Consider the following 27,486-nt stretch of genomic DNA (forward strand, 5'->3'; position numbering starts at 1 on the left):
ATGCGCGAGAAAGTCGGAAGTAAACAACGATATCGTTCTCTTGTATGCGGTGGACAGCGATAAACTGTGAAAACAGGCAAAAGGCTTTTTGGGTTTGTTAAAAGTTTCTGACAAAAATTATTTTTTCCTGAGGTAGTGGTTATTATCGTACGCTGGCTAGCGTTAATTTTAGTTTCAAGTCTGCTTGACTAGTCTTGGTATTGCATATTCGCTGTTAGCATTTGTAGGCTAACAGCTAAATTGACCAACATAGAGCTTAAGTAGTGATTATGTGTTAGAGTGGAAGTCGTCGCTTTGGCCGCCATCTTGTGTAAGAGGATTCGCAGCGTAAAGTTTCTAAACGATCTGATTGCTGCTTACTGCACAAAAGTAGCAAAAAATGGTTGTGGAAGGGGACAGCAGCTCATTTAGTATGTTTCTATTTATTTTATGGGTCTCCTTCTAAGAAAAATCACAGACAAGCAGGTGGGATAATCCATCCCAAGGCATATAATGAGGACAATTATTAAATTCTGGTTACCGGTCACTTTGATGTGATATAGAGTATCAGTATACTTCATATCAGGTCAGAGAGAAAAAGAGAGAGAGAGTTCCAATGCAGAGAGAAAATAAAATAATGTAAATGTAAACACAAGATCAAATCAAGAACAAAAGATCATTTGAATGCGCAGCTTATATTTAGCCTGCAACTATATTTAGATGGAAATACATTTCATAATCATGACCCTGAAAAGTTTTTTTCCCCTAAAAATTGGCAACAGCATCTACGAAGTACAGAATTGAGTACACTGTTAACTTGATCTGTATAGATATTATCTCTTATCCATAAAGCTGTGATGACTGAAGCAACAGTGTGAAGTTATTGTCAGAACAGTCACAGAAGCTTGTGAGGCCTTCAGCATCTTCACGTTTGTTGGATACATTGTTTCACTCATTATTTGAGACTGATTTCATTCCAAGGGGCATGTAAAAGACGTAAATCAAAGTAGCAATGGAATAACACACATCTGCCAGGGAAGCATAGTTTTGTCCAGTTAGTTCTGGTACCTTATACATTTCTACAGTGTTAACCAAATTGGATATAATAAGCCTGTGGTTTTCATATTTGTTTTCTGCCTCCCTGTGGTAGGAAGCTGAAAGAACCAAAACTTCATCCAAATATTTCTGAAGCTGAAACTATATGTCTTCTTAGCCAATGTCGCCATTGTTTATTTCTTGTCAAGTATATTCATCGTTTTTCTTCTGTCTTCATGCTGACTGGATTTGTCAGCAGCCTCTAGGTGGTGCTAATGCATAATTCCCCTCATGGGGATGGTCACCTTATTCCTTGTTGGACTGATAGTCCACGTGGTCTTCTTCTTCTCCATCTTTGACATCTACTTCACCTCTCCGCTGGTCCACAGCATGGCCCCCCACACCATGCCACTGGCCCCCCCTGCCTCCAGGGTGGTGTTAATGGTGGCTGATGGTTTAAGAGCAGACAGCTTCTTCACACTTTTGCCCAACGGATCATCCAGGGCCCCTTATCTGAGGTACGAGTCCTCACACAGAGCAGAGGTTTTGTGAAACTCATTGTTTTTCCACTAGATATTTCTGTAATGTTTTTCCCCTGTTCTAGTGATGAATTGTATAATTTCAAAGTCGTCTTTGATGGAGCTGCTCACAGGATGTCTGCACTGGTACAAATTCAAAACGGATTTGTGGAAAGGGTGTACCTGAACATGACACATAAATCAATAAATATAGATTTCAAAGATGCCATTCAGAATAATCTTCACACTATCAGTGTTAACACTGATAGTGTGAAGCAAAAGCAGAGACTGGGGACTCAGAGGCGAACTCATCCATCACCCAGGCCAAGTCACCGAGGTGGTCAGAAAGCTCCTCGGTGGCAAGGCTCCTGGGGTGGATAAAATCTGTCCTGAGTACCTTAAGTTTCTGGATGTTGTGGGACTGTCTTGGTTGACACGCCTCAGCAACATCATGTGGCGGTCGGGGACAGTGTCTCTGGATTGGCAGACTGGGGTGGTGGTCCCTCTGTTTTAGATGGGGGACCGGAGGCTGTGTTCCAACTATAAGGGGATCACACGCCTCAGCCTCCCCGGTAAGGTCTATTCCAGAGTACTGGAGAGGATAATTCGACCCATAGTCGAACCTCGGATTCAGGAGGAGCAGTGTGGTTTTCGTCATGGTCACGGCACACTGGACCAGCTCTACACACTCCATCGGGTGCTCAAGGGTTCATGGGAGTTTGCCCAACCAGTCCATGTGCTTTGTGGATCTGGAGAAGGCGTTCGACCGTGTCCCTTGGGGCACCCTGTGGGGGTGCTCCGGGAGTACGGGGTCCCTGTACAACCGCAGCAGGAGCTTGGTTCGTATTGCCGGTAGTAAGTCAAACCTGTTTCCAGTGCACATTGGCCTCCACCAGGGCTGCCCTTTGTCACCGGTTCTGTTCATTACTTTTATGGACAGAATTTATAGGCGCAGCCAGGGTGTAGAGGGGTCCGGTTTGGGAACCACAGAATCTCATCTCTGCTGTTTGCGGACGATGTGGTTCTGTTGGCTTTGTCAAATCAGGACCTTCAGCGTGCACTGGGGCGATTTGCAGCCGAGTGTGAAGCGTCCGGGATGAAAATCAGCACCTCCAAATCCGAGGCCATGGTTCTCAACCGAAAAAAGGTGCCTTGCCCTCTTCAGGTTGGTGGAGTGTCCTTGCCTCAAGTGGAGGAGTTTAAGTATCTCGGGGTCTTGTTCACGAGCGAGGGACAGATGGAGCGTGAAATCGACAGACGGATCGGTGCAGCGTCTGCAGTGATGCAGTTGCTGTATCGGACCGTCGTGGTGAAGAGAGAGCTGAGCAGGGGGACAAGGCTCTAGATTTACCAATCGATCTATGTTCCAACCCTCACCTATGGTCATGAGATTTGGCTCATGAAAGAATGAGATTGCGAGTACAAGCGGCCGAGATGAGTTTCCTCCACAGGGTGGCTGGGTGCTCCCTTAGAGATAGGGTGAGGAGCTCGGAGTTGAGCCGCTGCTCCTCCACGTCGAAAGGAGCCAGCTGAGGTGGCTCGGGCATCTTTTCCATATGCCCCCTGGACGCCTAGCTGGAGAGGTGTTCCTGGGCACGTCCCATTGGGAGGAGGCCCCGGGGAAGACCCAGGACAAGCTGGAGGGACTACGTCTCTCGACTGGCTTGGGAACGCCTCGGGGTTCCCCTGAAGGAGCTGGGGGAGGTGTGTGTGGATCGGGAGGTCTGGGCGGCTTTGCTTGAGCTGCTGCCCCCGCGACCTGACTCTGGATAAAGCGGAAGAAAATGGATGGATGCATTTGGGGTGTAGCAGAAGTGTGGGTTTGCAGTGCACTGCTGTTTATACTGTACATTGACACTTATAGAAGACATGTTTGACCTCTGACGGACTGTATTTTAGAAAATATGAACTTTGATTGATGCCGGTGGTGGGTGACATTGACGAACAGCATCACTGTGGATTTTTCACTTTGAAATCACCAACAAAGAAATAAAGAATCGTCTATTGATTGAAAAGTAATTCTGTTAATTAATTCAGAGCAGGAGGCGGTTTGTGTTTCTGCCTGTGCTGTGCTGGTGTGTGACAGTGTAAGATTTGTGTGTCTGGTTATTAGACATATCATGGAGGAGCAGGGCACCTGGGGGATCTCACACACACGTGTGCCCACAGAGTCTCGACCCGGACACGTCGCCCTCATCGCTGGCTTCTACGAGGACGTCAGCGCTGTTGCCAAAGGTAAACATCGAAGACGAGGTGACAGATTCAGGCTCTTTAAGTGGAGTGTGTGCATGACTGCAGACTTACCAACTCTTTGGGTGTGTGTTCAGGTTGGAAGGAGAATCCTGTGGAGTTTGACTCTGTATTTAATGAGAGCAGACACACGTGGTGCTGGGGCAGCCCCGACATTCTGCTCATGTTTGCCAAAGGTACACAAGAAACCCGCAAACATAAGACATTAAAAAAACAACAAAAGGGAAAAAAAGCACTTTACATATTTCTTTCAAACTACAGTGGTCCCTAACTATAACGTGGTTCACCTTTCGCGCCCTCGCAGTTTCGCGGATTTTTTTAGTGCAATTTTGCATGCTTTTTTTTTTTTTACAGCGCATTGTGTTCTGCATTCTCGTCAGGCGGGCCGGTCGTGGCAGTGGTCGGCATCACCGCGATTGGCTAAGGGAGAGCACACGCATTGTGTTCTGCATCCTGATTGGCTAAGGGACTGTACACCATTGTCAATCAGTCTCCTCCGTGCCGTGTCTCCTGTACAGTACAGAATGCGGTCAGCTTGCCAAATTTGTTTATAAGAATCTTCTCGCCCAGAAGAAGAAAAGAGCGCCAACAACTACCCATAACTATGTTCTTCACTCGGAAGAAGACACCTGCACTGAGGCCTTCAGTGGAAAAAGACGCTACAGCGGAGCGGCGCCAGGACGCAGAGGCGCGATCAGAGGAACTGTGAAATACTGGTCAGTCACTGTTAATAATTTCTTATGTGTCCAACCTTGTAGGTTAATCGTTAAAATTAAATTCGTTAGTTCTAAAAGCCATCATAATTATTTATAGGAAAACATTTTATTTTTATTTCTCAAACAAATGTTTGGGCCTGAAAACAGGTTTTGATCTTTGGTTTCATTCTATAATATTGGACTTATTTTTCTACTAAGGTTTGAAAAGAGAGCTCATATTTCATTTGCTTTTCATTTGGAGAGTATATCAGACTAACATCAAATCAAAAGAAAAAAGAAAACAGACTTATTTATATTGTATGTTGTTGTTCATTCATCTGCTTCCGGTTTTTGTTCGGGGTCGCCACAGCGGATACAACCAGATCCGCATTTGGAATTGGCACAAGTTTTACGCCGGATGCCCTTCCTGACGCAACTCCAGTTTTACCTGGAGAAACACACACAGCCGCTGGTGTTCCAAAGAGGTCTCCCATCCAAGTACTAACCAGATCCTGCTCTGCTTAGCTTCTGAGATCTGATGTGATCAGGCTTACAGAGAGCAGACCGGCTGCTCAAACAGACTTCTTTATATAATTTAAAAATATTCTTTTTAATCTGAAAGAGGGGAAAAAAGGTGAGAAGTCAAATCAAGTAAACACAATGTCATTTAATGTTTAATCATCGCTTTTTATTCCTTGCAGGGTTTTTTGGTTGATTATTTCTGAGCAACATATTAAAAGTTTGGGCAGCACGGTGGATTAGTGGTTAACACTGTTGCCTCACAGCAAGAAGGTCATGGGATTGATTCCCACCTGTGGTCTTTGTGTGTGGAGTTTGTATGTTCTCCCCGTGTTTGCGTGGTTTTCCTCCGGGTGCTCCAGCTTTCTCCACAAACCAAAGACATGCAGGTTAGATGGACTGGAAACTTTAAATTGTCCTTAGGTGTGTGGGCGGGTGTGAATGTATTTGTCTGTCTGGTGTCCTGTCCAGGGTGAACCCCACCTCACGCCCTATGACTGCTGGGATAGGCTCCAGCACCCCGTGAACCTTAATTGGAGTAAGTGGTTGAAGATGAGTGAGTGAGTGTTAAAAGTTGATTTTCTAATGAAGTTCATCTTTCAGGTGCCAGTGGAAATCACGTGACCTCGTACACGTACCCAGCAGAGGAGGTGGACTTTGCCTCTACAGATGCCTCCAGACTGGACACCTGGGTGTTCACTCAAGTCAAAGTACGGCAGCAAAAGTACCAATTCTAAAGATTTATTTGTATTCATAAAAAACAAAAAAAACAACAAAAAACTAGAGCACCGCACTCACAGAGTACAAACGTCAGCCAACACTAGTTTCCAATTCCACAAATTTATACCTTGGAAAAAATTTCCAAGGTCAAAGTCCTCTTAGAAATGGCTTTATGTTTATACCAAAATCTACTGCTGCTATCAGTGAATATGTGCGCCATCATTTCTTGGTTTTATCTATCTATATTCTCTCTGTGTCAGTCTTTCTTTCAGTCAGCAAAGTCTAACTCCAGTCTGAGGGCCAAACTGCTCACAGATCAGAATGTCTTCTTTCTCCATCTGTTGGGCCTCGACACAAACGGACATGCACACAGACCAATGTCACAGTGAGTATGATACGCTTTCCTCCATGTCAAATATATCATTTTCAAATTTACAACCAAACTCAGCCACTAGAGGGTTCAACAACACCAGATCTAAGGAAGTAGAAAAGGACATTTACCAATTGGTCAGACAGAACAACTGATCGGGAAAGGATGTGCAGCAGGTTAGAATGATTAACAGTACAGATGGAAATATGCATACAAGCCAGCACAAAGTAGAGGAAGGACTTTGAGGAGCTGACGAATAAAGAAAATGAGGAAACGTTGAATGATGTGGAGAAAGTGAATCAAAGTGTCACATTAAGAAGAAGAAGAAGAAATGATGAGAATGAGAGCAGAAAAGTAGCTCGTCCTTGATATATCAATGGAGGCATGAAGATGATGTGAAGAAATGGCATTGGAATTTTTATCTAGACTATTACATAAAATGAGAAAATGTAAATACAGGCAAAATGTCCAGGGACAGTGTTCATTATCCAGTGGTGTTGTAGTCAGAATATAATATGAACCAGTCATAATGTTAAGTGTGTAAAGTTGATTATTATTCAGGATAAATGAATTTATCTTTTGAACATGATGGCTCATTAACAACACATTTTGTGCTTTTTTTGGGTAAAGGATAGGCTTATTTTAATGCATCTAAAGGTTTTGAACGGTACTGTGTATGTTAACCGCACATGTATCATGACATACATGAATGTGCTGTTTACAAACTGCCACTTCCTATTTGGTTTTCACTTTTTTCGTCAGGGAATACTTGGATAATATTGGTCTGGTGGACTCTGGCATCTCTGATGCAGTGTCTGTAATGGAAGACTTCTATGGTTATGATGGTAGAACGGCCTATGTGTTTACCTCTGATCACGGCATGACCAACTGGGGTAAGACTTTACTTTTACTTTTTACTTCCTGTTCTAATACAAAAGTTAAAATGACTGTTATAGGTTCACTTTACATAGTCTCAGTATTCCGGTCTCCAGGTTCCCACGGTGCAGGTCATCCTTCTGAGACTCTCACCCCTATAGTCGTGTGGGGTGCCGGAGTTCATTATCCTCAAAGGGTCACTGAACCTCAAATATACAACGACGGATATCTCCAAGGTACAAACTCACATACTGTGTTCACTGGGGGAAAGGTTCAGTGTGTTACAATGCATTGATCAATGGGAATCAGTCACGAAAGATGTGAATCAATAATCAGGTCAGCCACATTTTATGAATTTTTTATTGTCGGGACTGTTGGGAAGGTGTCGTAGCACGGACCCACAACAGGGGGCGCAAATGAATGGACAATGAGTAAGCCAAAAGGTAACAATTTAATGTTGTGACAATACACAACTGAATATACAGAAATTGCAAAGTCAATTAACACCAGGTGACGTGTGGGCAGGCTCGAAGATAGAAGACCCCGACGAGAGAGAGGCCGCGTCCCACACGGCCTCCACCACCAACGGTCTGAAGAACACCGGAGCCGCCAAGTTCCGAGTCCCCAGGTGACCTCTGTCTTCGGCTGTCGAACCTGGTACTGCTGGCAAAAAGCAGAGACAAGATGAATGAGTGTAAGTCCTTACACTCAGTGGTCTACAGTCTGTACACAGTCAGGAGGAGGACCTCCACCCTCCGAATCACCACACTCGTGCAGCTCCTTGTGTAACCACTTATCTGTAGCGCAGTCGTCGTCGTCACGCCACACGCCAATTCCCCAGATAAGGGCGAACACCACAGGATACCGGCTGCAACAGAAGTTCAGAAATACTCAACGATATGAGTCAGCAGAGAAGTTACCTCTCGGTAGTCGATTTCTCGGCGGGGAGGTGGAGTTGCAGTCCGGCTTAAGTACTGGTGTAGATGAGTGACAGCTGGTGTGATGAGTGACAGCTGTCACTTCCTCTGGGTCTGGCGCCCTCTCGTGCTTGGAGCCCGCACTCCAAGCAGGGCGCCCTCTGGTGGTGGTGGGCCAGCAGTACCTCCTCTTCAGCGGCCCACACAACAGGACCCCCCCCTCAACGGGCGCCTCCTGGCGCCCGACCGGGCTTGTCCGGGTGACGTCTGTAGAAATCGGCCAGGAGGGCCGGGTCCAGGATGAAGCTCCTCTTCACCCAGGAGCGTTCTTCAGGTCCATACCCCTCCCAGTCCACCAGATATTGGAACCCCCGGCCCTTACGACGGACGTCCAGGAGCCTGCGGACCGTCCAAGCAGGTTCCCCGTCGATGAGCCGGGCAGGAGGCGGCGTGGGTCCAGGTGTACAGAGGGGCGAGGTGTGGTGCGGTTTGAGACGGGACACGTGGAAGACAGGGTGGATCCGCAGCGAAGCCGGGAGACGGAGCTTCACTGCGGCCGGGTTGATGATCTTGAGGATAGGGAATGGTCCGATGTATCTGTCCTTCAACTTGGTTGAGTCCACACAGAGGGGGATATCCTTTGTTGACAGCCACACCTCCTGCCCGGGCTGGTACGTGGGGGCCGGGGACCGTCGGCGGTCCGCATGGGACTTGGCCCTCGTACGGGCCTTCAACAGGGCAGAGCGGGCGGTCCGCCACACCCGGCGACATCTCCTGAGGTGGGCCTGGACCGAGGGCACACCGACCTCTCCCTCCACCAGCGGGAACAATGGGGGCTGGTACCCCAAACACACCTCAAAAGGGGAGAGGCCGGTAGCAGACGAAACTTGGCTGTTGTGGGCATACTCGATCCAGGCCAGATGGTGACTCCAGGCCGCCGGATGTGCGGAGGTGACACACCGAAGGGCCTGCTCCAACTCCTGGTTGGCCCGCTCTGCCTGGCCGTTGGTCTGGGGTGGTACCCGGACGAGAGACTCACGGTGGCCCCCAGCTCCTTGCAGAAACTCTTCCACACCTGTGAAGAGAACTGGGGACCACGATCTGAGACGATGTCCGAAGGTATCCCATGCAGCCGCAAGACGTGCTGACATTTCGGTTCCACTTCTGTGTACATACCTTTTGTACAGTAGTCTCGATAAGTACATCTTTAAACACATGGCCTGAGTGTTAACTTTTGACCCTAACTCTGAAAATGAGACTTGTACATCAAATATTCAGATGGGTGACTCCATCCCATTTAACATTGAAAGACAACTTGTTAGAGCAAGTTTCTGTCCATCCAAGAGTATGTACAGTAGTGTTCAGAATAATAGTAGTGCTATGTGACTAAAAAGATTAATCCAGATTTTGAGTATATTTCTTATTGTTACATGGGGAAACAAGGTACCAGTAGATTCAGTAGATTCTCACAAATCCAACAAGACCAAGCATTCATGATATGCACATTCTTAAGGCTATGAAAGTGGGCTATTAGTAAAAAAAAAAAAAAAGTAGAAAAGGGGGTGTTCACAATAATAGTAGCATTTGCTGTTGACGCTACAAACTCAAAACTATAATGTTCAAACTGCTTTTTTAGCAATCCTGTGAATCACTAAACTAGTATTTAGTTGTATAACCACAGTTTTTCATGATTTCTTCACATCTGCGAGGCATTAATTTTGTTGGTTTGGAACCAAGATTTTGCTCGTTTACTAGTGTACTTGGGGTCATTGTCTTATTGAAACACCCATTTCAAGGTCATGTCCTCTTCAGCATAAGGCAACATGACCTCTTCAAGTATTTTGACATATCCAAACTGATCCATAATACCTGGTATGCGATATATAGGCCCAACACCATAGTAGGAGAAACATGCCCATATCATGATGCTTGCACCACCATGTTTCACTGTCTTCACTGTGAACTGTGGCTTGAATTCAGAGTTGGGGGGTCATCTCACAAACTGTCTGTGGCCCTTGGACCCAAAAAGAACGATTTTACTCTCATCAGTCCACAAAATATTCCTCCATTTCTCTTTAGGCCAGTTGATGTGTTCTTGGCAAATTGTAACCTCTTCTACACATGTCTTTTATTTAACAGAGGGACTTTGCGGGGGATTCTTGCAAATAAATTAGCTTCACACAGGCATCTTCTAACTGTCACAGCACTTAAGGTAACTCCAGACTGTCTTTGGGTGAGCCTTTGCCATTCTGGTTATTCTTCTATCCATTTGGTGGTTGCTTTCCATTTTCTTCCACACATCTCTGTTTTTTTTTGTCCATTTTAAAGCATTGGAGAGCATTGTAGATGAACAGCCTATAATTTTTTGCACCTGCTTATAAGTTTTCCCCTCTCCAATCAACTTTTTAATCAAACTTCGCTGTTCTTCTGAACATTGTCTTGAACATCCCATTTTCCTCAGGCTTTCAAAGAGAAAAGCATGTTCAACAGGTGCTGGCTTCATCCTTAAATAGGGGACACCTGATTCACACCTGTTTGTTCCACAAAATTAACGAACTCACTGACTGAATGCCACACTACTATTATTGTGAACACCCCCTTTTCTACTTTTTTTTTTTTACTAATAGCCCAGTTTCATAGCCTTAAGAGTGTGCATATCATGAATGCTTGGTCTTGTTGGATTTGTGAGAATCTACTGAATCTACTGGTACAGACGGTTGCCCAGTTCCAGATCACCTTTTTTAAAATCCCGCTATACGGAGCCATAATGCCACTGAATGTCCTTTAATGTTGTATTGGGTATTTGGATGTTATTTAGCTGAAAAAGTGTGGGTGGAGTAGCGCTTCTACTTAAAGTGTGAAGCCGCATTATGTGTGGTGCAAACATTTGCCAGAAATGGATCACTTTTGCCGGTTCCGGATCACGACACTCTGCTTCACTTTGGGGGCATTCCTGGCATCTGGCTGGAGCCCTTCTAATGCAGAATGATACACACTGTGCCCGAGAATGTGTTTTGAACACAAAATGATAGAAATTATACTTATTAAATGAGAATTTACTTTGTTTCGAAAAGCGCCGTTATACGTTTTTACGAGCAAAAAATGAAGTGTGGAGGTGAGATTTCTCCCGAATTAAAAAGTAAAAGCCCCCACATTCATGCCCATTCGTGATTTTGAGATGACCCCCAAAGTCCACAAGGCTCACAAGGCAACACGAGGCGCCTGCTTCAGTGATCCGCAACCGGCAAATTTTTGTGTCAGAGATAAATGCGCGCAGCAATTAAACAGTAAGACATAACACACTGACATTTTCTACCCAAGTAATTAAGTATTTTCCCACTCTAGAACCAAAAACACTGAATGGCTAGCTCACCTTTGCTACATTTTAGAGATCGTTACTTTAAAACTTGCAGGAATGAGTGAGTTAGAAAAAGCGCGCACACCGCAGACACCGGAATGTTTTGATTCCTCTGCTGATCACAAGGATGGCTGGATCCAGTCGAGCTTGTGACCGTTTGTAGACAAGACATCAATCTTTCCATTGGTACCAAGTATTAGCTTATTTGTGCTGATTACGAGAAACACCGGTGCAAATACTACAGCAGTGATCCGGAACTGGCAATGAGCCGGAACTGGGCAAGTGACTGTACCTTGTTTCCAGTGTAACAGTAAGAAATATACTCAAAATCTGGATTAATCTTTTTAGTCACATAGCACTACTATTATTCTGAACACTACTGTATGTGGCTTATTTCAAGTCTAGTCGTTCAGTTATGATATTTAATATATATATATATATATATATATATATATATATATATATATATATATATATATATATATATATATATATATATTATTTTATTTATTTATTTTTTTTGGACTGTTTCAGAGTGGAACCTGGAGCACCTCCGAAGGGTGGATGTCAGTCAGGTGAGACCGACAGGCTTGTACTTATTAATGACTCACACACTCGTTAATTAGTGCGGTGACAGCAGCAATAGAACAATATGCAGTAACAACAAAATAAATACAATATAACAACAATGTGGAATCATATTCTTCTTCTGTTGCTTCCCGAAGGCTGACGTCGCTCCACTCATGGCTTCTCTCATTGGTGTGCCCATTCCTGTCAACTCTGTCGTACGTTCATAGAATTAAATAAAAAATATTATGGTCATTTTATGGTTTTTTTTGTGATGTGTAACTAATAATCATTTTAAAAATTTTTACAATGACCTGTATATATGTGTGCATGTCTTTTCAGGGTGTGTTACCTCTTCTTTATCTTAATAACAGCGACCACTTCAAGGCAGAGAGCATGTACACCAACGCAGTTCAAATACTGGAGCAGTTTAAGGTGCAACAGTGTGAAGTTTAGGTTTTAATCAGCCAATAAAATATCATTTCATATTATCTTCAAATACAGCTCACAGTTCAAAAGATTTGTTGTAAAGTGCTTTAAAATAACAGTCCACCTCTTTGTGTTTTGTCCAGACTAAAATGAGCCAGAAAAAGGACACGACCTTGTCTTTTCTTTTCACACCGTACCCGTAAGACACACACACACACACACACAAAAACGTGCTGAAATTCTCTCAGTGGTCACTGTATCCAACTGTATTTATGCCAGGATCATGTTCTGCTCAGTTTGTGCCGTGTGCAAAGTTTACAGCAACTCCAGATACAAGTGAGGGAGTTTTTGTAGAGAAATATGCAGAAAACATTTCTAAATTGATCTGTTGTTGGTCTAAATAAAGCAGGAAGCTTTGCACAGTTTAGTGGTTGTGTAACTTTGATGTACACTTTAGTGAGTGTATATATTAACAGAATTTCCTTGATTTTTATTACTTTTCTGTGTGTGTGTTTGTTTCCAGATTATTGACAGAGTCTAAAGTGTCTGAATTCCTCCTTAACACCAGACGACTGATTCTGCTGCAGAAGTACGAGGACGCTGTGAGTATCTGTGGGAAATATTTCTACCTCGATAGTGAACATATTGGAATTTTCTCACACCGTGTATTTAATCTCAGCTGTGATTTTGTGTTTTACTTGTTCAGATCTCTCTGTGTCAGTCTCTGATCTCTCGTGCCCTGGAGGGTCTTGTCTACTACCACGTCTACGACAGGTTTTTCCTGGGGTGCAGTGTGGTGCTGGGATTTGTGGGCTGGACCTCGTATGTTGTTGTAGTTATACTGAAGACCCACGTGACTCACAACAGACACCCCAGCTTTACCAAACAGGTGAAGACACACAGTAAACCCCCCCCCCCCTCCCCCCGCCTTCTTTTGCATCCAAATGTTGAATTCACCAAAAAAACTAAACAAAACTATAAAAATGCAGGGTTCCCTCTATGTTACAGGGACACAGGACTGTGGCATGAAAGTTTTGTGAAGGACAACACAAATGCATGCTAAAAATTAATGATTTGCAGCAGAAAACACAGATCAAAGTGGTTTTCCTTCACTTTGTCATCATCACTTTCCTCCTGAGAAGCCCTTCCTTCTGTGTTTTCTGCTGCAAGTCATTAATTTTTAGCACGCACAAGCACCCGAGCACCACTTATTTGCATGCCTGACTACACAATGAAAGTCAAGTGAGAAATGCTGTGCAACCCAGTTTTTAAAAATATTTAATATTTTCATTTGCACAATTTGACATCTGTTATTCTGACAAGATGATTCAACTTGTGCGTCATCTCTCAGTGGTCAATAATTGTTTTAAATATAACTGTCAAATCTGATGCCAGTCTTGAATTGGGTTTAATTGTAAGAGGACTGTAGTCTGTCTTGTGTAAAATTCTTCAGTTTGTCATCTTGTTTTTGTGTGTGCATGTGCAGGTTTCTCCCTGTATCCTGTTGAGGCTGTGCACGTGTCTGTCGGTGGTAATGGTCGTCTTCCTGCTCGTTCAAAAGAGTCCCTTCACCTACTATATTTACTGTCTGCTGCCCGTTCCTGTGTGGTACTGTGTTTTTAAAGAGTGAGTCTTACAGGCTGTGAAACACATCCGTGTACACAGACGGAACCAGAGCTTCTTTTTAGTGTCGTCTCTGAGTGAACACATTTTTGGATGTTTTTCATCAGAGAATAATGTCATTAATGATTGTTTTAGATCGGGGACCCTGACGGATGGGATCCACTCGGCGATGTCGCTGCCACTGTGGAAATGTTTTGGATATTGTTTTCTCGTGGTGTTTGGACTTGAACTGTTGGTATGTTTTTGCCTCAGTACTCTGATGCAAAGTTCCTGTTGAACTTTTTAAAATGATCTCCACATATGCTTTACAAAATGCTCAGACCATGTGCTGTGTTTGAGTTTACCTTTGCTGCCCCCAGGTGGTGAGTTTCTTCCATAGGGCCACGCTGACAGTCGGCCTGGTGGCGCTCTCTCTCTGGCCCTTCCTGTCTGGGCTTCATTTAAAGGACAAGGTAAAGAGGGCACACTTCACCTGGAAAGGACATTGAAATTTGTGATTCACAATTTTGGGGGAAATTAAATGCTTTTGAATAATCTGTGAAACTTTGAAACTGCTTTTGACTCCACACAAATTTGAGGTAAAGACAGAAAAAATAAAGAATAGTTTAGTTTTTACTGTAACCTAACCTAACTCATCATGCTATAACAAGTAATTAAATAATTTTTATTGAGCCTTTTAAAGCCAACCACGTTACCAAATGATTTAACCCCTTAACGCCTATTGTCGCATATATGCTACAATATTTGACTCAAATATGCAACATACCAAATTGACCAGTATGCCTGTTGTCGCAAATTTGCAATATACCATTATTATTATTATTATTATTATAACATTATAACACAAAGTCATTACCAAAATACCAAAATTACTATTTATTTTTTGTGCAAAAGTGAAATTAATAATCTCAACATTATTTACCATCTACTTAAAGGCAAAAACACACACAAAACATTTTTTTTATATACAGTTATGTAAATTCAGGCGTTAAGGGGTTAATGTTATCAGGACACTTATTCCAAATATTTACACCTTTAACAGAAATACAGTGACTTTTTACAGTAATTCGAATCTTTGATTTCTTATATAATATAATAATGTTCCTCGGAAATTATAACTGGAGTCCCTCATTTTAAACAGGTCCTGGATATGTTGTGGTAAAAGTTAATTTTTTACTTTAAACATAATTTGTATTATGATATAATCAATGAAGTCCCAAAATTTTAAAATATGTAAACAGACAATGGATTTGTTGGTTCACGATATGGTTTATTACTAATAATTCTTCTAGCTTTCTTTTGTAGTAAACAAAAGAAAGCTATAAGTGGAAAAAAAAAATGTGTCCTAACAGTAATCTTTTCCATCTGCAGTTGAAACATGATGAATGTGGTCTTCAGGAACTACATTAAAAAACTGGCAGCATGTGAAATTGTGGAGAAATGGACTAAATTTAGAGTGGCACTCAGAGTTTATACCTCTGCCAAGGTGCCTATCAAAGTTTAAAATTTCATGGATCCACCTGAAGATGACTGATTTGAACACACTCTGTCAAAGCAGAGTTACAAAATTAAGTGGCTTCTGTTCTGGAGCAGATGCAAACTTTCATCAGTGTTTCATATAAAAAAAAATATGGTACTACTTTAAAAAAATAAAAAAAATGATCCCAGTGAATAGAACATTTCCTTTTTTCTTCAGATAATGATTCTACTGCCAGTTTTTCTTTTTACTGCCATTAAAAACAAAACAAAACACAAAACAGGACAAGAACTCAGTCTGCAGCTGAATTTCCATCAAAAATGAATTATTTGTTCCATGTTTGGTGTCCTGCAGGGATTTTTAACACTGAGTCTCTATTTACGGTAAATGTTCATTGTAGAACGATTGATAACAGCAAAACACCTAGAGAGTAAAACAGTGTGCATTATGGAGATTCTGCGGGTGGTAACTTGTAGGGATCACCTATGTCGAGTCTAAGTCAAGATCATTTGAGTATGGATCAAGCTCAAGACTTTGGGTTTTGCAGGGGTCCAAACCAACCAAAAACCAGACATTAAAAAAACCACACATATTTGAACATGGAGAACTTGCATTCTGCATGATGCTTCTTTTTAAAATTCCTGCTGCAAATTAAGTTTTTAATGACTGACAAAACCAAATTTAATGACAGCTGATTGTTTGTTCATTGGGACCAACAAATTCAAGAGAGTGCTGCACTGTGGGGTGCAACACTGTCAAATATAGCACCAGATAGTACAGTGTGAATTCATTTATTAATTTTGTTATTTAATAAAATGCAGGAAGACACTGATTCAGACAGAACCTGAAATAAATGTTCCCCAATTAACCCTGAATGGGGCAGCGCAGTCTCATTTGAACCCCTGCGTGATATTGCGGGAATTGACCATTTCTGGGGACAGCGTGCCATTGCACAACACAAACACAGCATCACTTCACACGGAAAGATGGTGAACTGTTTTGTTTTCGGTTGCAATCACCGAAGCAGTCGCGAAAAGTGCAGATGTTTTTTGGTTCCCAGTGGAGAAGGGAAGACGAGGCAAATGGCAGAGGTCGTGTCGGTAAGTTTTAGTGAGATTTAATATGAATAATAATAATGGGGCTCTCCCCAGAAGTACAGGTTTTGTGTCATATGCTCTTTCATTTAACCCCTTTATCGCTGGCCCTCAAACGAGCCTACGGTGCCCAATTATTCCGATTAGTCATTCAGAAACTTTTTCAAGCAATTCCATCAATTTTGTGTCTTCTTCTGGAACCTTAAACAACGTTTAATGAGCCATTCATCTTTGCATATGTAAACTGATGACTCATTTTTATCACAGTGAATAAAAACAAATGTCTCTTGTAACTATTATTTGTCAATACATTGATACGGACATGGAGTGGATATTTGATTAAAATATGTGAATTTTTGAGGAAAATTTAAGTTTGAATGTTTTCAACCATGTATGTAATTCACAGAATGTGATCAGAGTCCATGATTCTTGACATTTCACATTCAAACGGTACGCTTCAGGAAGTACGCACAAAATATGGGACATTTTCAGTATCATTAATTCCGGACAAATTGCAATCACATGACATCAAAATGCACTTTTTTAAGGAATTGTCACAAAGTACGCAGCTAAAAGAAGCCGTTGTCCTGTGTAGCCCCATTCAGTGAGCTGGTTTCTGGGCTGTCTGTGTTTGGCGGCATTCCCCCTGATGCCTATTCTGGGTCGAGAGCCCAACATGCATCTGGTGTGAGTACTTACTATCGCATTTATCAGAAGTAGGGTTGAAAATATCACGAGTTAATAGAACATATACGTGTCATATTGCTGTATTATGTTTGATAAAGAGTTGTATTTGTTTGTATGTCAGGTTTTAAAGATACCAAACGATCCACCTTTGTGCACGACGCTGTTGCACGAGTCCTAACACTTGACCTGTGTTCATGCAGAATCTGTGCAGGTCTGCTCACCTTCTTCACCTCAGCCTGTTTCCTCTGGTCCACTCATAAAACGATGCCGCTGCACCGCAGTGACAAGCTGCAGTTCTTCATCCAGGTCCGCGCACGTTATCATACATGTGTGTTTTCACAGTTTAAAGTGAGAAAAAAAAGCTAATTACAACAAAAAAATCCAATTCAACAGATGTTCCATGTGGCGGTGTGCACATTTGTGCCCTTTGTCACGCACTCCAGTCTGCAGCAGAAACAGGGTCTGCCACTCCTCAACCAGATCATCAGCTGGACCACGTTAGGTACGTGCACGTGTGCATGCCAGTCCTTGTGGGTATTTGCCCCCGTTCACTGTTTCATCTCCTTGAGGGCGGTGAGGCCACATTGAGGTGATGCCATGTTGTTTTTTCGGGCTGAGCCAGACAGAGTCCCGCGGTTGTAATCCTGGCCACCAGGCACTTGCCTATGAGCTTCCCCTCACCAGGCCTGGCTCCAGGAGGAGGTCCCAGTTTCCATAATTCGGGCGAGGTGGCTATATCCTTTATTGTGTGCTTCGTAAAGAGTCCCTAAAAAGATGGAGAACCACTCTCTACTTTTTCTGGGTCAAGATCAAAACTTTTCAGCCACCCCCATTATAATTATTATTAGTATCATCATTGTTATTATAATCATTATTATTAATTATTATAATCATTATTATTATCATCAAGTACATGATTTTTCTGTACACAAGATGCACCAGAGTATGTAGGACCTATACTCTGTTCATTTTGATATATGGAACAAGATAGCTGTGAAACCATGAGACCGTCAGACATACTGTTTGATTCAGATTTTGTGAAAAACACAGTTTTGTTCTCGACTCCGTCTTACCTCACTGACTTACTTGTTTGTGGTTGGTCTGTTGTGTCTGTGCCGGTTTGTCTCATCTCTGTTTAGGATCTTCTCTGGTGGTCCCTCTGTTGAGTTCCACTCGTCTTTTCCATCGTCTCCTCAGTGTCCTCCTCTCTCTCACGGCCACGTACCTCCTGCTCAGCACCGGGTAAGGCGATGTGCGTCAGCGGCACCGTGTCTTCACGCTGCGTTTCATCATCGTACAAACAAAAATGTTTTCTTCTGAACAGGACTGAGGCATTGTTTCCACCCGTGTTGTCTTGGCTGATGTTTGCATGGATCCACATTGAACAGACAGCTGTGCTCGCTCAAGGCGTCGGTGGGAGGCACGAGGTAAACCTGCAGGTTTCACATGACGGGGAAAAAAGAAGATACAGATATATTTCCCCAACAAACCAAAACCTGCAATAGAGACAAATGTTCTAACCACTGACCGATTGTTATCTGGAGGGACTTTTTTCTCCTGAAGTGTTTTTTCTTTCTTTTTTTAATCCTAGCTGTCTACTATGGACTTTGCTGAAAACATCAACATCTCCAAAGTCCGACAACTGAAGCTGGATGACGTCAGAAGATCGTATTTCTTTGTATCCTTTTTTACACGCTTATGTGTGCGCACATGCGTGTGTGTGTGTATCTTTGGAACCTATAATGATAAATAGTTTCATAAATAATGTGTATTCACATTGTTTTGCTCGTGTCCACTCTGCATTGGGCTGTGCAAGTCTTTCTTACCCTGCGGTTCCTGCACCTATTGTTAATCATTGCTAGCATTAGCGCTATCATTAGCTCAGTTATACGAGCTCCGCTCGTATAGAATTTCAAACTGTTTTTAATGCAAACAAGATGCCTGACATAATCCTATGTTTGTGCTTTATTTATTCTTGTTTTAGAGAATTGCACAATTTTGGAAATTCTGACACATGTATGTTATTGGCATTAGCCTAGCCTTGATGTGACTGTTTGTTTTTATTTTTTTATTTTTTTTATTTTTTTTCATTTATATAGCGCCAAATCACAACAGAGTTGCTTTAAGGCGCTTTACACAAGTAAGAGCTAACCTTACTAACCCCCAGAGCAACAGTGGTAAGGAAAAACTCCCTCTGAGGAAGAAACCTCGAGCAGACCAGACTCAATGGGGTGACCTTACAGACTTAAATTGCAGAACAATTCACAGAAACACTTCACAAAACGAATATACAGAAAATGCTGTTAGTGCACAGGACAGGAGGGTCTCCAGCACAAATACTTGGCTTCTTCTGATCTTACATTCACTGGTTGGCACCTTTGTGCCTTTCAAGTTGGAACAAATTTTTACTTTCGATGTAGTTTCCCTCTTGTGCGGGTTTGTCATGTACACCACATATAAATAATCAATGATACAAGTGTGAAATATGTTTTGCAACAGATTATACTGAGAACACATACTGAGCGCAGTGAAAGAAAACACCCTTTACATTTGAGTCTAACGCAATTTTGTAAAGATTCTCACACATGACACGTGCATGAGTGTTCTGTTTTTGCCCCTCACGTTATCGTAACAGTCTCTGGTGTCTCCTATTCACAAATAACTCCAATAACTTTGGACATTTCCTTTGACAAATTATTCTTTTCAGGTATTTTTTATTGTAACAGCTTTCTTCGGCACGGGTAACATCGCTTCCATTAACAGGTACGTATGTTTTTGTGTTTATGTCCAAAAATAGAAATAACATGTTGTCTACATGGAAGAGTTTGTAGGTGTTCTGGGTATCGTCATGCCCAGTATGATACTATAAATGAGACATGTGCCGTCCATACTGACAGTGTTTACACTAATACTAAGAAAAGCTCAACACAGGAAGGAAGAAGTGATGTGTGCAAACATAGATCTACATTATACATCGAAGACCAGCTAGTCTCTTCTGGACGACATTATACTGAGCCTTTATAGCAATAGACTGAAATTCAAAGTTACCTGGGGACTCTGAACTTGGGTTGTCCCACCTACAAATCAAAGTGATTTCTAATCAGCCGTGTAAACTCAGGATTCCCGCAGATGCTTAAAAAACTCTTAACACCCCTATTCCAAAGAGCACCATTTGATACTGAAACAGAAAAAGTGCAGAAACGGGATGAAACATCTTACTTCACCTTGCCTCCTATAAGGCTGGCTTCTAAAGTACAGACCTGGCAACTGGCTGGCTTATAAAGTTCATACCTGGCAACCACTCAAACTAAAGTAAAGCTGCGTCCTCAATGCTGCTTTTGCTTCATTTTTACCCCGATGGAACACAATCAAACAAGTTTCAAGCTGTACTCACTTGGACAACGCCCCTTCACACATAGTGCGAATACGTACAACTCCAGGGCAACTCACGGCGAAACGGCTCGTATGATCGAACCACGAAACATCACGCCAATGGGAAGTCGTCCATGATGCCGGTGCGATGGTTCGTGCACTTGGTAACACACTGCCAGCAGCTGCAGGTGCTGTGAAGAAAAAATAAATACAAAATTTAAACATACATGCTGCGACGGTTTTGTGCACGCAGGAACACAACAGCTTTTCACAGCAGCTGCATGATGTGGTTACACATTGCGCAGCAAACCACATGCACAGATGTATTGTGTGGGAGGGGGGAGTGCACGAAACACACGCGTTATGGGGGGGAGGTGACACTCTGGCACACCACATGTGCACTCGGCAGTTTCACAGTCGTGGGGCACTTAGACAAATTTCACATCCAGCTCGACAGTGATTCTCTGCTGACTGCTGTCGTGTGTGAATAGCCACACATTTTGTAAGAGCCAAATGAGCGGTGTAAAGCCCCTTTCACACCGGGGGTGCTCCCGGTTGCTCCCAGTTGCGCCGTGCGTCATTATGACGATGCTGCGTGGAAGCAACTCAGTGCCGAGACGATGCAGCTCGGCGCCACAACAGTGCGAGGGCGCAAAGGAGGAAGCAAGTCGGGCGCCGAAAAATTAAACCTGTTTAATTTTTTTGGCGTCCTGTGCTAGACGCAGAAAGGAAGTGGTTCCAGCGCAAGTTGGGGCAAAAAGGCGTAACTCTGGGCAAAGAGGCATTACCCGGCGTGACTCAAAGCCAATTTATGATTCCTGCTGTGTTCCATTGTTCCCGCAGTATAAATCACGCAGGATTGTTTTTATACCGTGTACTTAATGCAGTAAAAACTACACGCTGAAGAAAAAAAAAATGCAGACTGATTGCCAGAAATATCCAGTAAAAAGTCCGGACATCTCTAGTCCACTCATGGACGTTCGTTCACGTGCGCACATGTGAACAATTAAAAGGAAAAAAAGTCTGGCTGCAGGCGTTAGTTCCTTGTTCTCTGCTCAAACTCTCACATCACAGTTAAAAAAAGGACAAAAAAAAAAGGACATAAGTCCTGAGACAGGACATGTCAACATCAAGTAGAACTCCAGACATCTCCACATTTGCTAGGGTTGCACAGCGCACACTCTGTCTTTCAGCCGCTGCTGTGTGCAAACAGTTGTAGCAACAGGTGTACGAGGTGTTGGACGCAGCTACGAAATTATACGTTTTGCACACGATTCCTGCTTCATACGCACTTTCTGCGCAAATCGACCAAATTCGCACTATGTGTGAAGGGGCCATTAAAGATGTTTGAACATGATTGAAGCTGTTCAGACTACCAACATCCAGAAGTTACTACGCATTACCAACAGTTTGGTGAATCGGGATGAAATTTTTTGAACAGCTCAAAACTTTCCCACCAGATTTCAAAACTGGTGCCGATGATGGCCGTAACTACTGCGTATACCGTTTGTTCAAGATTGACAAAAGATGGATCAAAAAGTTACTATGATGCTTCAAAACATGCCCCAATTTGTTATTCAGGATGAAACGGGAAAGAATGGCACTTTGTGGAATAGAGGTATAAAATGCATTGAATTTCTTAATTTAAAAAGTCTTAAAAATGTTAAGACATGGAAGTAGGATTTTATTCATGTTTTTCTTACATTGCAATTAAAATAAACTAGCACGTTGTCCGTGTGGATCTGCGGGCTCTAGATTGGATCGTGTTTCTAAACTAGGTAGGTGACATTTTTCAAGGGTGGTAATAAATTAAGCAAAGCTTGTATAATGAGTTGGAATGGCGTGTGAGTCCAGAATGTTTTTATAACCTTAGACCTCACCAATTTTTAGAAGAGGAACTAAACTCTTTTATTTCCTGTTAATTATGTAATTTATAAATGTTAATTTACTCTCGTAATGTATCTAGAAATTTTTTAGGTTCTTGTTATCATATACACACTTATTATTATTATTATTGTTAGTATTCGTATTATTACTTCTATTTTGCCATTAGATTTTTAAATGGACCACAGTGGAAACAAGTGTTTTCACTTTCTTGGGTCATCCATTTATACATGCCGTACAGAGAGAGTGCAGCGCAAACCGAAGTCAAATTCCTGGTATTCTGTGGATACTTGGCGAATAAAAGCTATTTTGATTCTGATCAATGTATTTTTAACATATTTACAATTATATTATGTACTTATATTGAACATACTAAATAAAATCATGCACACATACACTTATGCTTCTAACATAAAGATGATTTCCCACCCCTGCTGGAATGGCATGTTAGTCTAGAATGTAATTAGCAACGTTAGATAATATCCATAGTTTCTCCAAAAATATTAGTCCTATCAACGTTCCGTTTTGGCGCTGTTCATCCTTGACCCAAAATACATAAGCATACCAAACGGCAAATGTTAGCTCTCCACAGTTGCACACATGAAGACCTTTTTGTTTTTCTGTATTCTGCTGAAAGCAGGTGCTTTTAATTTTTACCTGTGCACAAACAGAGACGTGGCAGAAGAAATCAAAAGCAAAACTCTATTCACTCATGGTAACGACAACATGACATTTAACTAAACTGACTAAGCCAGTTGAACTACAAAAACACAAATCAATAACACTAACAACACTGTTAAACTAACATGAAAAACATTTAAAGCCCCAAAACCCCGAAGTCACATGGTGCATTACAGTACAATGTCCATTGTTTACTGGTTAGCTAAAATTGCAAATTTCACAAAAAATATTCATCCTATGAACTTTCCATTTTTGCAGCATTCATCCTTTGCAGGTCGACATAGCTTAGCAGAAGGCAACATTTGGTGATGGTCCAGTGACTTACTATTGGACGTCAATCAACTTTTGCCATCTTAGGGTGGGTGCTTTGGCAGTGTACTTCGCAAAGCTGTAGCATAGCTTGGCGGAGTTGATCTTAGACTCAGCGTTTGAGACATCATTTGATGTGCCATGTATTAACTTGACGTAACTCAGGTCACATGCTACTGGTGCGTCGTCGAGGCAGGTTCTGCATATTCCTTTATATTTTTTCACACCCATGCAGTCTGAAGGAGGTGGTGCATCCAGTCAAGACTCCGAGGTTGGCCAGCAGAGGCCGGCAGAGGGGAATGGGGCAGTAACAGTATTTCTGCCGGCGTTTACACATGAATGTCGACAGATTTTAAGCTTGTTGAAAACAACAGCCTTGCGCGAGCGACATCAACTAAGCTCCTCCTGAGTCTGGTGGACCTTGGCGATGGTTAATCAACTTTTCACTTTCCGTCACCAAAAACCAGGCTGATCACCAGAGTGTGAATGGGCCACTAGACATGGTGTCCCCAAGAAGTGTATGGTTTTTTGGGTTAAAGGTCACAGTCACTGAATTGCACTTGATATTTCAGTCTTGCTCACTTCAGGGTCCCAGACTTGAACAAAACTTCTCCACTCACTGGTTTCTGCTGTCTCATACAGTTAGTAAACTAAAACCACACGGGCAGCGTGATGGGTGGCTGTATCTGCACGACTACTTGACTTCCTGTTATGTCTGTAAATCTTCTTTAAAAACTATGGCGTTTCCCAAATGAGCTAGTGCATTTTTATTTTCTTTCATTCTATTTTTATTCTTTTATTGTCTGCTGTAATTTGATTGTTGTTTTTAACTTTTTTTTAATGTACTAATTTTTGGGTGTAACCTGGTGCTCATTTTTATTGTCCAGCACTTTGGTCAACTGCCATTGTTTTAAATGTGCTTCCAAAGTTTGAGTTGAGTTTGCAGGGTTTCCACGATTATTGTTCAGGGTCAGCCTGTGCAGTTTTACACTGAAAACAAAAATGGCACAGCTGCTGCTTTGGACAGTTCTTTCATTTCTTCTGCACACAGGAAGTGAAATGTGTTAAGCTCCTGCCGATGACTCGATTTCCTGAACGTGCATCACAATAACAGCATTTTATCATCAAAGCAGCTGAAACTCCATATTAAGAACACAGTAAACACTTTAACACTACATAAACCACTGTGCAGTCTGATCAGTACTACAACGCCTCAGCTGGATCCAAAATTTATCTTGAATTCTTTGTACCCTTGATTGCTCATTTATATCGCATCGCTCAAGACCATCCTCACCACCCAAGATTACTACACTGAGTGATTAATGATGTTTTGTCTCATTAATTGTTTTGTCTTCTTTCTCAACATGTTCAATTAGTTTTGATCCAGCGTCTGTTTATTGCTTTGTCACTGTCTTCAACCCCTTCATCATGGGCGGGCTGATGATGTGGAAGGTTTGGCTCCACATTTTAATATCTGTTATGAAGTTATTCATGTAATAATATGACCCGATTAAATGGCTTTTTGTTGTTCCAGGTCATTATTCCATTCATCATAGTGATGTGTACATTTGAGACCATCCAGGTTGCAACGCAGCTCTCGTCTAGAAGGTAACAGGAGACTCGTGACTTCAAACTAGGAGGATACTTATTAGAGTGCCAAACCCTCAAAACCACTGTACAAGGTTAACGAGAGATCTGTGATCAGATTCAGTGAAATATGACACCAATGGATTCACACCATGTGAAGATGTGCATGAAGGAATATAATTGGTGTTATGTTTTTATGGAGGTTTTTAAACTGTATTTGTCAATTACATATACAAACAAACTAGTTGAGCTGTTCAGCACAGAGGATGACCAGTTTACCTCATTTTCCAGAGTGTAAGTCACACCTGTTAAGAAAATCCATATATAAGTCACACCTTTTTTTTTCCCTGTATAGTCAGCTCTGCAATTTGGGAATTTTGTGCATTGCTGTTGTGTACTTTTTATTATTGGCATTTATTCCTTTATTATTAGAGTTTGCTTTGTTTTGTGCTTTGATCCTTGGGAAAGTCCAAATAAATAGTAATTTTGACTATTATTATTATTAATAGATGTTTGATTTTTTGGCATATAAGTCGCAGCAGAGTGTGACCCATTCACTCTCTGAGGATTAGCCCGGCCTTTTTTGACAGAGAGTGAAAAGTTGATTAACATCGACCAGTGCCGAGGTCCACTAGACTCCACAGGATCTAAGTGGACATCAGTCCGACAATGCTGATGTTTGTTGTGGTCCCAGAAAATTTTTTAACACGTTTAAAATCTTTGACGTTCATACTAAAACACCAGCAAGAGTTGAGCTTCGCTACCACTATACCGCCAGTACATGTTACTGCTGCGTGGGAGGCTTGACTGGATGCACCACCTCCTCTGGATCCCTTAGGTGTGTAGAACTTGTGTTGATGATGCACTTGTAGCGAGTGACGCACTTACAGAGTTAATGTTGAGTTTATACGTATAGGCTGCGTACGTCACCTGGCGTCACAAACGTTGAGTCAATGATAAGTGCCGCCATGCTACACTACTACTCCGTGACGTTGCACTACCAGTGCACCTGCCCTCCAATAATGAGAGGTGAACTATGTTCTGTTGTGCATCAGTGGACCGTCGCCAAAAGTCAAGCCACGCCAGTACAGCGTGGCCTCCGTTAATCTACGCCGACCTGCATTAAAGACAGGAAATGGGTGCCCCTGGAGTGAACCTTCTATGGTGCTTCACAGTGATTTTTGAGAAAGTGTCTGCCACTTCATGTCATAGTGTAAACGGACCCAGACTAGTAAAAGCAACGTGACTTATACTCTGGAAAATACGGTAATTCAGGTGTTTCAGCACAAAAGATTTACTACCATTTGTACATGATACATTCATGTAACTCGTGTGGCATCAGGGAATTAATCATTTTGTGAGCAAATCTATAGTATTTGTTTCTTTTCTGTGCCACCACTGTAGTGTAGTGTAGTTCACGTTCTACGCAAAATAAATGCTACTTCACTTAAAGATGTCTTGGATAATAATTTCCTTCCTGCCTTCTTTTCTTCTTCTCTCTTTGCAGTTTGTTCCTCATTGTCCTTGTTATCTCTGATGCCATGGCCCTGGTAAGGCGCTTCCTGTCATTTTGAAATGTTACACATGAATTACACTGCACTCTGTGTATACATCCTTAAAATTTTTTTTTTTTCTTGTGAATCACAATGTGAGTCTGTTCTGTCCTCAGCACTTCTTCTTCCTGGTCCAGGACTACGGCAGCTGGCTGGACATCGGCACCAGCATCAGTCACTATGTCATCGTGATGTCCATGACCATCTTCGTGATGCTGCTCAGTGTGCTCACACACACTCTCACCTCATTCAGACTCTACCTCTGCAGGAAACCCAAGATGCACTTCCCCTAAATACGAGTGGACATGTGCAGTTTAAAAGAAAACTTGAATATTTATTTCTAGTTTTTTGTTTGTCTTTTTACCCTTGTGTGTCTCAGAAATTTACGAGCTGTAGATGTGTGTAACAGACTTACCAAAGTTGCATCAGCACCAGTAGATACTCCGGAGACCTCGTCAAGGAGAGGACAGGTGTAAGTTTGTGGGTCAGACGTTGGTTAGGGTCAGTAACACCCCACACAGGTGTCTGTGCGATCCACAGCTCTAAGGTCAACAAATTCTTGGTGATGGAAATGGAAGAAGTGGGATTGAAGAGGGATACAGCTTAGAGATCTGTGAAAAGGAGAGCAGATGATGGAAAGAAAAGGATCTGCGCAAAACGTTCGATCAGGAATACAAAGGATTACATTTTGCTTCAGGTCTTAATAACAAGTCCTGCGCTATTAAAGGGGAGCTCCAACATTTTTAACTTGGGCTTGATTTTTTTTTTTTTTTTTTTTTTTTGACGTTTTTGGATTTGTCCTTTCACCTGGGCAAAAACAGTGTTACTTATGTAGGATGGAAACACCATAATGAGCTAAACCACTACACCATCCAGTAAACGCCTTCATGTTGCCAAAGAACAGGTGAAAATGTCATTCCAAGTATGTGGTACCATAGCGAGGATCACTACAGAGGTAAACATGCACCTGTTTGCCTCAGTGACTG

General features: G+C 42.3%; 1 protein-coding gene across 3 annotated transcripts; it reads left to right on the top strand.

The window, feature by feature from the left end:
- pign (phosphatidylinositol glycan anchor biosynthesis, class N) lies at positions 1 to 27,486 on the top strand. Of its 3 annotated transcripts, none has more exons than XM_034163289.1 (28): positions 1 to 92; positions 1,274 to 1,532; positions 3,646 to 3,767; positions 3,860 to 3,958; positions 5,600 to 5,706; positions 5,977 to 6,101; positions 6,849 to 6,979; positions 7,079 to 7,198; positions 11,772 to 11,812; positions 11,963 to 12,022; positions 12,147 to 12,239; positions 12,377 to 12,432; positions 12,757 to 12,835; positions 12,940 to 13,122; positions 13,720 to 13,859; positions 13,992 to 14,091; positions 14,216 to 14,308; positions 17,023 to 17,114; positions 17,315 to 17,420; positions 17,508 to 17,616; positions 18,254 to 18,356; positions 18,439 to 18,553; positions 18,706 to 18,792; positions 19,822 to 19,877; positions 24,737 to 24,812; positions 24,895 to 24,968; positions 26,455 to 26,497; positions 26,617 to 27,486. In XM_034163289.1, exons 2-28 carry the CDS (start codon positions 1,306 to 1,308, stop codon positions 26,791 to 26,793), a joined length of 2,814 nt encoding a protein of 937 aa, XP_034019180.1. In that variant the 5' UTR covers positions 1 to 92; positions 1,274 to 1,305; the 3' UTR covers positions 26,794 to 27,486. The 3 variants fall into 3 exon arrangements, with proteins under 3 accessions (XP_034019180.1, XP_034019334.1, XP_034019261.1); XM_034163443.1 differs by having other exon boundaries at positions 18,439 to 18,541; XM_034163370.1 differs by having other exon boundaries at positions 2 to 92; positions 1,271 to 1,532.

The sequence above is a fragment of the Thalassophryne amazonica genome, chromosome 1 (assembly GCF_902500255.1).
Source record: "Thalassophryne amazonica chromosome 1, fThaAma1.1, whole genome shotgun sequence".
Classification (NCBI taxonomy): domain Eukaryota; kingdom Metazoa; phylum Chordata; class Actinopteri; order Batrachoidiformes; family Batrachoididae; genus Thalassophryne; species Thalassophryne amazonica.